General features: G+C 42.7%; 1 protein-coding gene across 7 annotated transcripts in view; it reads left to right on the forward strand.

Moving 5' to 3' along the window:
* The window catches only part of LOC112934102 (general transcription factor II-I repeat domain-containing protein 2), a 52,399-nt gene that overhangs the window by 13,101 nt on the left and 27,066 nt on the right, over nt 1–12,232 (forward strand). For 6 of the 7 annotated variants that reach the window (XM_072752805.1, XM_072752806.1, XM_072752808.1 and 3 more), the window contains 2 exons: nt 9,406–9,544; nt 11,911–12,030. In XM_072752805.1, the coding sequence (XP_072608906.1) occupies nt 9,406–9,544; nt 11,911–12,030 (259 nt within the window). Of the gene's footprint in view, nt 1–8,829; nt 8,970–9,405; nt 9,545–11,910; nt 12,031–12,232 lie in introns of those variants that run through there. The other variant, XM_072752807.1, reaches the window with a different exon arrangement.

Below are 12,232 nucleotides of genomic sequence, written 5' to 3' on the forward strand. Positions count from 1 at the left end.
CCACTGAGCCACTCAGGCTGCCCTCTATTTATTATTTTTGAGAGAGAACGAGAGAAAGTGTGAGTGGAGGGGCAGACAGAGGGAGAGGAACAAGCAGACTCCCTGCTGAGCTGAGAGCTGACGTGGGGCTGGATCCCATGAGCCTGAGATCATGACCTGAGCCAAAACCAAGAGTCAGAGGCTCAACCCACTGAGCCACCCAGGCTGCCCCTTGGGCTGAACTTCGAATAAATGTCAACTGCAGGAGACACAAAAGACTGGAGAACCATTCCAGATGGAAACACAAAAGACTAAAGAGCTCACTCAGGTAGAAACTGTGACCCTGGATTGGATCCTTGACCAGAAAAAATAAATAAATTGATCCATTTTTCTCTTTCTTTAAAGAAGATTATTGGGTTAATTGACCATATACCACACACACATAGCTCCCTCTTACATACATGTGTGTGTATATACACATGTGCACACAGATACACATGGCCCTACACCCATCATATTTATTTATTTATTTATTTATTTAATCTTTACAAAAGATTTTATCCATTTATTTGAGACAGAGAGCAAAGCCAGCAGTGGGGTCACGGAGGGGCAGAGGGAAAAGTAGGCTTCTCACTGAACAGAGAGACCCATGTGAGGCTCGATCCTAGGACCCTGGAATCATCTGAGCCAAAAGCAGACACCCAACTAATTGAGCCACCCAGGTGCCCCTAGACCCATCATATTTAAACCATAGAAAACCAGGGATAATAAAAATAAAACAAACAAACAAACAAAGAAAACCAGGGATGCCTGGGTGGCTCAGTGGTTAAGTGTCTGCCTTCAGCTCAGGGCATGATCCCGGATTCCTGGGTCAAGCCCTGCATTGGGCTCCTTGCATGGAGTCTGCTTCTCCTCCCTCTGCCTGTGTCTCAGCCTCTCTCTGTATGTCTCTCATGAATAAATAAATAAAATCTTAAAAAAAAAAAAAAGGAAACCAAATGTAAAGAGAAATCTTGAAAGCGTCCCAGGGGTAACTGAATAATGGCCCTTAGAGATGTCCCTATCCTCACCCTGGTACCTGTGAATGTTCTTATTTGGCAAAGGGAACTTTACAGATGTGATTAAGTTAAGAATCTTGAGATATGGAAATTATCAAAGATTATCTGAGAGTAGATAAAACTGTTTTTTAAAAAAACACCTTGGAGGGCAGCCCCAGTGGCGCGCAGCGGTTTAGCGCCGCCTGCAGCCCAGGACGTGATCCTGGAGACCCGGGATCGAGTCCCGCATCGGGCTCTCTGCATGGAGCCTGCTTCTCCCTCTGCCTGTGTCTCTGCCTCTCTCTCTCTGTGTCTCTATGAATAAAATAAAATAAAAAATTAAAAAAAAATTAAAAACACCTTGGAATAAATTTTGAAAGAAAATATCAGGATCTATTTGAAGAGAGAACTAGAAACATTTTACCAAAGAATTGACCACATTCCTTCATATGACAGATATTCATGAAGTGCTTTGCATATCTAGATGGGTCTTTAGGCCTTGGGGCCACAAGCCTTGAAAAGACAGATAAGGTCCTGCCCATATGATCTCATGTTCTATCTAGGGAGACAGACAATAAACAAATTCTATGTGGATATGTTCATATCAGTAAATATAATAAGTATTATAAAGAAAAGGAGGGGTGAGCCTGGGTGGCTCAGTTGGTTGAGTGTCTGCCTTCAGCTTGGGTCATGATCCCAGTGTCCTGGGATAGAGCCCTGCGTCGAGCTCTCTGCTCAGCGGGGAGTCTGCTTCTCTGTCTGCTCCTACTCCTACTCATGCTCTCTTTCCCTCTCTCTGTCTCTCTCAGATAAAATTTTTAAAACATAAAGAAAAGAAGGGTCAGGAAACAGATATGGAGCAAGAACAGGTGGTTATGACAAGGTGGTCTAGGAGAGATTCTCTGGGTAGTTGCCTTTTCTGCAAAGATGTGGATGAAGGGAAGAAGTAGGCCAGGCCCATATCCAGGAGCAGAGTATTCAGTGAGAACAGATTGTGCTAAGACCCTGAGGTGGGAACAAGTGTGGTATTTTCTTCCATTTATTTATTTTTAAAGATTTTATTTTAGGGCCAGAGAGAGAGAGAGAGCACAGATGGGGAAGAGGGCCAGAGGAAGAAGAAGAGGGAGAGAGAGAGAAGAATCTCAAGCAGACTCCATGCTGAGCATGGAGCCTGGCTCAGGGCTCAATCTTACGCCCCCAAGATCATGACCTGAGCCAAAATCAAGAGTCAGATGCTTAAGCAGCTGAGCCCTCCAAGTGTGATATTTTCAAGGAGCATCAAGAAGTCCAGTAACGGGATCCCTGGGTGGCTCAGCAGTTTAGCACCTGCCTTCAGCCCAGGGCGTGATCCTGGAGTCCTGGGATCGAGTCCCACATCAGGCTCCCTGCATGAAGCCTGCCTCTCCCTTTGCCTGTGTCTCTGCCTCTCTCTCTTTCTGTGTGTCTCTGTCATGAATAAATAAATAAAATCTTAAAAAAAAAAAAAAAGTCCAGTAACACTGAAGCAGGGGGAGAAAAGGAAAAGGGGGCAGAGGTGAGCTTCAAGAGGTACCAGGTAGCTAAATCACGGAGTGCTCTGGGCCTTTCTCCTCAGTGTGGTGGGAAGCATTTGGAAGGTTCTGAGGGAAGGAGTCATGTGGGGGAGTGGTACTTGTATGAGCAGTTAACATGGAATAAGACTCGAATGCCGGGACACCAGTTAGTGGGCTAGTAGGCTGTGGTTCAGACAGGAGAGTTTGGTGGCATGGACTAGGCTGGGAATGGTGGGAAGAAGTGATGCTTCTAGAATTATCTGTAGAGTTGACAGTATTTAGCAACAGATTGGATGTGAGTTGTGAGGTTTTCTTGGGGGAAAATCAAGAGGGTTTTTTTTTTTTGTGGTAAAATATACAGATATAGATCACAAAATTTCCCATTTTAACCACTTTAACCAGTTCAGAGGCATTAACTGCATCCACTTGTCATGCAGCCATCACTACCATCCTTCTCCAGAGCTTTTTCATCCTCTTCAACCGAAAATCTGTACTCCTTGAACAAAATTGTTCCCCTTCCGCCCTTCCCCCAACCCCCTGAAAACCAAGAAGTTTTGGTTTTTTGTTTTTGTTTTGTTTTTTTAAGATTTTGTTTTTAAGTAATCTCTACTCTCAGTGTGGGACTTGAACTCATAACCCCAAGATCAAGAGCCTCATGCTCCTACCAACTGAGTCAGATAGGTGCCCCTGGTTTTTTATACAATACATTTTTATTTAGGAATAGTTTAAGGGGATGCCTGGGTGGCTCAGTGGTTGAGCGTCTGCCTTTGGCTCAGGGCGTGATCCTGGAGTCCTGGGATGGAGTCCCACATCAGGTTCCCTGCATGGAGCCTGTTTTTCTCTCTGCCTATATCTCTGCCTCTCTCTGTGTGTCTCTCGTGAATAAATAAATAAAATTTTTTTAAAAGAATACTTTAAGAAAAAAAAAAAAAAGAATACTTTAAGGATTTACAGAAAAGTTGCAGATTTGCAGGGAGCTCCCATATGCTCCTCACCCATCACTTATGTAAACTACGGCACATTTATCCAAATCAATAGATAGTACTGGTACATCACTACTAGCCAGCCCCAGAATTTCCTCTTTTCATCAGCAATTTTTTTAAAAAAATTGATTTTAAAATTTTAAAAATTTTAAAATCAAAAAATTTGATTTGGGGCTCAAACTCACAACCCCGAGATCAAGAGTCACATGCTCCACCAACTGAGCCAGCTGGGCGTCCCAGATTTCATCTGCATTTTGACTGAGATCTTTTCTCTGTCCCCCGAGCCTCTTGTGGCATCACACCACTTTCAACCATCAGGTCTCCTTAGGCACCTCTGGTCTGTGACAGCTTCTTAGTCCTCCCTTGTTTTTTATGACCTTGATGGCCTTGAAGAGTACTGGTAGGTATTTTATCAAATCTGTCAGTTTGGGTTTCACTGAGACTCTGCCTTCTGTTTGGACTGGGGTTTTGGAAAGACCATGGAGGTGAAATGCTCCCATTCATACATTGTATCAGGGGCGCATGACGCCAACGGGACCTGTCACTGATGAGGCCTACCTGGGTGACTGGGTCAGGGTGGTGCCATGCTTAGTCTTTTATGTGTCAGCTCAACTGGGCCACGGGATGCCCGCACATCTGGTTAAACATTATTTCTGGGGGTGTCTGTGAGGGTATTTCGGGAAGAGATTAGCACTTGAAATGGTGGACAGAGCAAAGAAGACGGCGCTCCCCACTGTAGGTGGGTGTCCCCTAGCCCGTGGAGGGCCAGAATAGAACAGAGTCAGAGGAAAGGTTGAGTCCCCTCTTTGCCCAAGTGCTTTCTGGGGACATCCATCTTCTGCTCTTATACTCTTGATCCTGGGGCCTTCAGACTCAGAGTAGAATCCACACCATCAGTTTTCCTCTCTCAGACTTTCGAACTACACCACTAGCTCTTCTGCAGCCCCAGCTTGCTGACAGCCCATCATGGGATTTGTCAGCCTCCATAATCACATGAGCTAATTCCTCATGAGGAACCTCATATTGGAGAGAAAGAGAGAGAGACTTTTATTAGTTCTGCTTCTCTGGAAAACCCTAACACAAATAGTGGTTGTCATGTTTCTTTGTCATCCAGTTACTATTTTTCCCCTCTATGTCCTGTTCTTGGGAAACCGGTCACAAAGACCAGCCTACAAATAATGATCCTCAGTTTTCATAATGGGAAAGTGACAAGACGTCTCTCACAGTTCTGGTGGGAGTGTGAGCCCTTCTGAAATGCTACTTGTAATATGCTTTAAGAATCTTAAAAGAGGGGATGCCTGCGTGGCTCAGTGGTTGGGCATCTGCCTTCGGCTCAGGGCGTGATCACAGGATCCTGGGATCAAGTCCCACATCCGGCTCCTTGCAGGGAGCCTACTTCTCCCTCTGCCTATGTCTCTGCCTCTTTCTGTGTGTCTATCATGAATAATAAACAAAATATTTAAACAAAAAAAGAGGCTTAAAAAAAGAACCTTTAAAAAGGGATGCTTGGGTGGCTCAGCAGGTGATCCTGGGGTCCTGGGATCGAGCCCCACATTGAGTTCAGCGAGGAGTCTGCTTCTCCCTCTCCCTCTGCCCCTCCACAATTTGTGTGCGCTCTCTCTCTCAAATGAATAAATAAAATCTTAAAAAAAAAAGTTTAAATAATTTACACCTTTTGACTCAGGTGTATGAATCCATCCTGCAGAAATAATCACACATGGACAGAAATGATTACATTCTTGACATTTATAGTGTGATTTGTAATAGTAAAAAAACTTTTCAGTAATGTTGTGGTTAAGCTACAGCATATACATAGGAAAGAATATTGTGTATTCATTCAGAAATCATGTTGTTCAGAACTTATCAATGCTCAAAAACAATGAAGAGCAAATAAAGCAGAATGGCATCCTATAGAGAGTAGTGCAATCCAGTTTTGTTTGTAAAAATTATGTGTGTGTGTGTGTGTGTGTGTATGTGTGTTTCAAAGTGTGACTCGTGTAATTCTGTGCAGTGGGATTACCAGTTATTTCTTCTGTGTGCTTTTCTGTATCTGCTAAAATTTTTATAATATACATGTATTTTTTAAAGATTTTATTTATTTATTCGAGAGAGAGAGAGAGGCAGAGACACAGGCAGAGGGAGACGCAGGCTCCACGCAGGGAGTCCGATGTGGGACTTGATCCTGGGGTTCCAGGATCACACCCCGGGCTGAAGGCAAGCACCAAACCGTTGAGCCACCCAGGAATCCCCTACATATTTTATTTTTATTTATTCATTTATAAAGATTTGTTTATTTGAAAGACAGAGTGCAGGAGGAAAGGGCAGAGAGAGAGGGAGAGAGAGTCTTCAAGCAGACTCCCCACTGAGTGAGGAGCCCAATGCAGGGCTGGATCCCACGACTCTGAGATCATGAGCTAAGCCAAAACCAAGAGTTAGCCCCTTAACCAACTGACCCTTAACCCAGCTGCCCTTATTTATTTTTCTTAGTCAGCTGCATGTTCAGTGTGGGGCTTGAACTCACAACCTTGAGATTGAGTCCCATGCTCTACCAACTGAGCTCTACCAATATGCACCCCTGTAACACAGATATTTTATAATGAGGAAAAAAAACCGCCTTTGGAAAGATCCTTTCTACCAACAATGGCCTAAGTAAGGCTAAATATTAGTGACTTCACCTGATACTTCAGATTCTATAAGGTTCTATACTTCAGATGGATGAGGTGCTGAATTTTTGGTTCGTTTGATAGAAATACAGACAGATTTGCCATGAAGCTAATGAAGCTTAACCTTCTTCTCCCCTCTCACGCTGGCCCCTCCCCTAGTCATGGGAAAGCCCCGGCATTGCGTGTTTGTGCAATTTGCTAAATAAGATATTTTAACCACAATGGTTAAGGTTTCTGCATCCTGCTCTTTCTCGCCACCACAGCCCCTGTATCCGTTTGCGATTGACACTATCACAAGTTCCCCAAATGTAGTGCTTTTAAACAACACACCCTTACTATAAGACAGTTCTAGAGGTCAGGGGCTGAAATCAAGGTATCACCAGGGCTGCATTACTTCTGGAGGGTCCCAGGGAGAATCTGTACCTTACTTTTTCCAGCTTCTAGAGGCCACCTACTTTCTTCCACTACCAGCCCCTTCCAGCAAGGGCATCGCTCTGCCCTCTGGTTCTGTTGTCACCCCTCCTCTTCTGCCTCCCTCTGTACCTTGTCAAGACCCTTGGTGATTCCATGGGCCCACCTTAATAGTCCAAGAAAATCTGCCACTGTCAAGATACAAAAAATAATCACATCCGCAAAGTCCCTTCTGCTACATAAGGTAATATGTTCATTCACAAGCTCTGGAGATTAGGACATGGACACCTTGGTGGGGGGGCGATTATTCTGTCTCCTGTGATCCCCTGCATCAGGCAGTACTGGAGTGGACACAGGCACCTTTGGGGCTTCAAAGGGGAAGCTCAGTTAGGGATACATTTAGTTTAGTGTTATTATGTGGCTTGCTGTTATTTCTATGTAGGGGTAAGTTATTGCTAGACACCCTAGTGTGAGAATGGTTTCTGGGAATATTCTTATGGTTCATTGTGTCAACTAACCCAGTAACAGGACACAAAGGGATCTGAGGTAACAGTGCTATGAACATGTACTCATCTCCAGAAGTAGGTGGGTAGTCAAGGAGAAACAGGTTTTAAATATACAGAGTCAGGGGCACCTGGGCGACTCAGTCAGTTGGGCATCTGTCTTCAGCTCAGGTCATGATCCCAGGGTCCTGGGATCGAGTCCTGCATCAGGCTCCCTGCTTCTCCCTTTCCCTCTGCTTGTGCTCTGTCAAATAAATACATAAAATCTTTTTTTTTTTTTTTAATGTACAGAGCCAGAAACTAGTCTGTGGGAAATTCTTCCAATCAGTAAACAGGTAAATTGTAAATAGAGAACCTGTTTGTCAAAACAGAAGTTCTCTCTGGTCGACTCACCAAAGTAGCATATGCACTTATAAATACACGTTCTTTGAAATCTTTGGAAGGATCTACACAAAGTAAATATCACAGATTTCTTGTCTATCAGGAATTATGCTATAGCACCAGGATAAACAGGAAGTGTGTCTTATGCATGAATTTTTATTTTATGCATCCTTACAACATCAATAATAAAAACATAATCAACCAGATTAGAGGAAACATTAAGTTATCTCTTTGTTCTCACTATAGAAAATATATTTTTTTTCACTATAGAAAATATTATAAAATTGTTGTCATAGGAAGAGGCAAAGAGTCTGTAGCCAAAAATATAGGGGAAAGAGGCATGTAGAAGAGGCAGGTAAGCTGGTAAAGATACTGCACCCAATTTTGACAAGCAACAAGCAATTCTTTGACTCCAACTGGGTGTCCTGCAATTTGACTCAATTCTGACTCTGTGGAGAGAGAGAGATCCCACAGGTTAAGGGCTCAACCCTACAAGGCCTGCCTGCACTTCAGATGCTAATTAACATCAAGTCAAGATTGTCATCTGTGCTTCTGACCTATGGCTATAGGTTGGAAGTTCTAAAGACCCCGCCCTCCTTGGGTTTGATTCATTCACTAGAGCAGCTTGCAGAACTCAGAGAAACATTTTACTTACTGGATGACTTTTTTTTTTTTTTTTAAGATTTTATTTATTTATTCATGATAGACATAGAAAGAGATAGAGAGAGAGAGGCAGAAACACAGGCGGAAGGAGAAGCAGGCTCCATGCCGGGAGCCCGACGTGGGACTCGATCCCGGGGCTCCAGGATCACGCCCTGGGCCAAAGGCAGACGCCAAACCACTGAGCCACCCAGGGATCCCCCACTTTTTTATTTTTTTAAGATTTTATTTATTTATCCATGAGAGACACACAGAGAGAGAGAGAGGCAGAGACACAGGCAGAGGGAGAAGCAGGCTCCATGCAGAGAGCCTGATGTGGGGCTCAATCCTGGAACCCCGGGATTATGCCCTGAGCCAAAGGCAGGCGCTCAACCGCTGAACCACTCAGATGTCCTGATAAAAGACCCCTTTATTGCTCTCTTAGGAAATTCCAAGGGGGGAAAAAAAGGAAATTCCAAGGCTTTTAGGAGCTCTGTGCCAGGAACAGTGAATGAAGACTACTTTTATAAATCACAATATCATAGGTCAGTAAAAAGATTAATTTAGTGTTAATAAGTTAATAAAATAGGTTTTTCTCTGGGTTTTATGATGTTTATGGTATTTGCTTGGTGGATTTGTTTTGTTTCTTTTGGGGATTTTTCTCATTCTATTTTTTTTTGAAGGTTTTATTTATTTATTCATGAGAGACACAGAGAGAGGCAGAGACACAGGCAGAGGGAGAAGCAGGCTCCATGCAGGGAACCCGACGTGGGACTCTATTCCAGGACTCTGGGATCACGCCCTGAGCCAAAGGCAGATGTTCAACCGCTGAGCCACCCAGGTGCCCCTTGTATTTCTTTTAAATTAAGTAATCTCTGTGTCCACCATGGGGCTCGAACTCACAATCACAATATCAAGTCACATGCTCTGCTGACTGAGCCAGCCAAGCACCCCTGTGTTCTTTAAAAAAAAAAAAAAAAATTATTCATTCATTCATTCATTCATTTATTCATTCATGAGAGACACAGAGAGAGAGAGAGAGAGAGAGAGAGAGAGAGGCAGAGACACAGGCAGAGGGAGAAGCAGGCTCCATGCAGGGAGCCCAACGTGGAACTGTATTCCGGTCTCCAGGATCAGGCCCTGGGCTGAAGGCAGCGCTAAACCACTGAGCTACCTGGGCTGCCCCCTGTGTTCTTTTCTTAAAACAGACCTCTCAGGCTCTACAAAATCTGGATCTGCCGTGGTATATAATACTTTATTCTTTGTTTCTATTTCAGTGTAAAGAGCTGGCCAAGTCCAAGGCAGAAGTGGCCTGCATCGCAATGTATGAGACAGATGTGTTCGTTGTTGGAACCGAGAAAGGACGTGCTTTTGTCAATGCCAGGATGGATTTACAGAAGGATTTTGCAAAATACTGTAGGTTTTAACAGCTTTATCCCTTGTTTTCATACCTCTTAAAATCTTTACAGGGAAGACTTATGTAATATTTTCTAAGGTGTCCTAAGCATTATCTTAAAAATGGCTCTGATACATCTCTTTTGACTTGACATACCAGTGAATAGCTGCCTAACACTGATGAGTCCAAGAAACAGGGTCAATGTACTTTGTACTGTGTCCTCAGCAGCACCTTGGTTTTATAAAATAAATTTAAGAAACATAGAGTAAACTATCTTTCATTCCTTTTATAAACCCACATTTTAAAAAATTCTGGGGCACCTGGGTAGCTCAGTCAGTTGAGCTTGTGACTCTTGGTTTCGGCTGGGGTCTTGATTTCAGGGTTGTAAGATTGTGCACCGAGTTGAGCTCCACACATGGGATGGAGTCTGCTTGAGATTCTTCCTCCCTCCCTTCAACCCTCCCCCCCTGCTCTTATGTGCCCACTCACTATCTCAAATAAATAAATAAAATCTTTAAGAAAATTCTTATTTTACTCAATTCCAAAGGAAAGCAAAAAAAAACTCAGGACTTGTTAGGTATTGCTCTGAGTTAATAACCATTTTCCCTTTTATCACTATGGGATCTTCAGAGCTCTAAATGTGTTATGAGTGGCGAGGAGCACTAGTGAACACATGTGGCCATATGTGATGGAAACTAGTCTAGGGTGTTAAAACCTACACCTTGTATAGTGATGATCTCTACCATGGTAGGTCATCTACTAAATATTGAGTTAGCATCATAGTATTTTCTGGAACCAAGAAAGAGGAAAAGAATCCACAAAGGTTTATCAGAGGATGTAATGTGAATGTGAGTGTGGAAGAAGAGAGGATAGATGTAGATATAGATATTTCCAAGAGTTGTCAGAGGGAATGTGGGCATAAATATGTATCTATATATGTCAAAATCATATATGTATGTATGTGTATACAGATACACACACACACACACACACATATATATATATATATGTGCAAGGAGAAAGGAATTGATTAATGCAGATTGGTTTCCAAGCCCAAGATTAGGGTCTCCACTCTCAGGAAGATAGATTCAAATATGAAACAATCTTTAAATAGTACAGTGAATGTATAACTGATGAACAGGAAGGGTATTCTCAATTCATTGTCAGCTGCCAATTGGATTTTTTTAAAGATTTATTTATTTATTTAAGAGAGAGAGCATGAGCTGGGGGAGGGGTAGAAGGAGAGGGAGAAGCAGACTCCTCGCTAATAAGGAGCCTGACACAGGACTCAGTCTCACGACCATTAGATTATGACCTGAGCTGAAACCAAGAGTCAGACATCTAACCAACTGAGCTACCCAGGTGTCCCACCAGTTGAATTTCTAATCATTGACATTTAATTACAGATTTTTTTCAAGTTTCACAGTTGGCATGCTGGTTTTTCAGATATAGGGCTATGTGTACTTTCCATTTCTTCTGGTGCCTATTTCAGTAAACTTCATTTTCAACTTCATTTTTAACTAGTTGATTTCATTAAGTTGTTGAATTTGGTGGCAAAAAATGGTTTATAATATTTGCTTTGTAATTTTAATGTCTGTATGGATGTCTCTACTTTTGTTCCATGGTGAAGGTCTTCCCATAACATGACTGTTACTTTCAGACTATCGAGCAAATGATATTTCTGTTATCATTTCCTTTGAGCTACTACTATTCCCTGTGTGTCGAATTATTTATAGTTCTTTATCAATAGATTCATTTCAGAGGTGATCACTGTTATATATACCAGAAATACATTCTTTGTGCTTTTTTTTCTTTTGAGAGAGAGAGAGTGCATGCACAGAGGAGGGGGAGAGAAAAGAAGTAGAGGGAAGGGGCAGAGGGAAAGAGAGAGAATCTTGAGCAGTCTCCACACTCAATAAGGAGCTCAATGAGGGGCTTGAACTTACAACCCTGAGATTGTGACCTAAGCTGAAATGAAGAGTTGAATGCTTAACTGACTGAGCCACCCAGGCACCCCCAATTTTTTTAAGATTTTGTTTTGTAAGTAATCTCTACACACAATGTGGGACTTGAACTTACAACCCTGAGATTGAGAGTTGCATGCTTTACAGACTGAGCCAGCCAAGGGCTCCATCTTTGTGGGTTTTTTAAATTAGAAGATCTTGTTTTAAGGAGCATCTGGATGGCTCAGTTGGAAGAGCATATGACAATCTCAAGGTTGTGTGTTCAAACCCCACTTTGGAGGTAGAGATTACTTGAAAAAAAAAATCATGTTTTATGCCTATTCATCCCCTTTTTATCTTTGCACTACCAGAAGCATAGACATTCAGGGAGTGTATGAGACAGGTGTTTGGATACTGACTCTGTGCCTATCACTCATTTACAGGTATTGCTGAGGGGGTGCACGAGGCCAAACCCCCTTGCCCTACAAACGGGATGCAGATTGATTCAGGAGAAACGGAAATACTCAGAAAAGCAGTCGAGGACTATTTCTGCTTTTGTTATGGTAAAGTTCACATCAAGCATTAATTATGAATAATTCACTAAGAATCAGGACAGTGTTACAGATCACCTTATTGGCACGACTACTTAGATGCCTCTTGAAGTTTAAAACTCCACATGCTCCTTAAGTGAAGAGCCAGTTCTTTAGTACGGAGCAAGTCTTATAGAACACATCCTGATCTCATCTGGTCCGTGGAAACCTCTGA

This window comes from Vulpes vulpes, chromosome 3 (genome assembly GCF_048418805.1).
Source record: "Vulpes vulpes isolate BD-2025 chromosome 3, VulVul3, whole genome shotgun sequence".
Classification (NCBI taxonomy): domain Eukaryota; kingdom Metazoa; phylum Chordata; class Mammalia; order Carnivora; family Canidae; genus Vulpes; species Vulpes vulpes.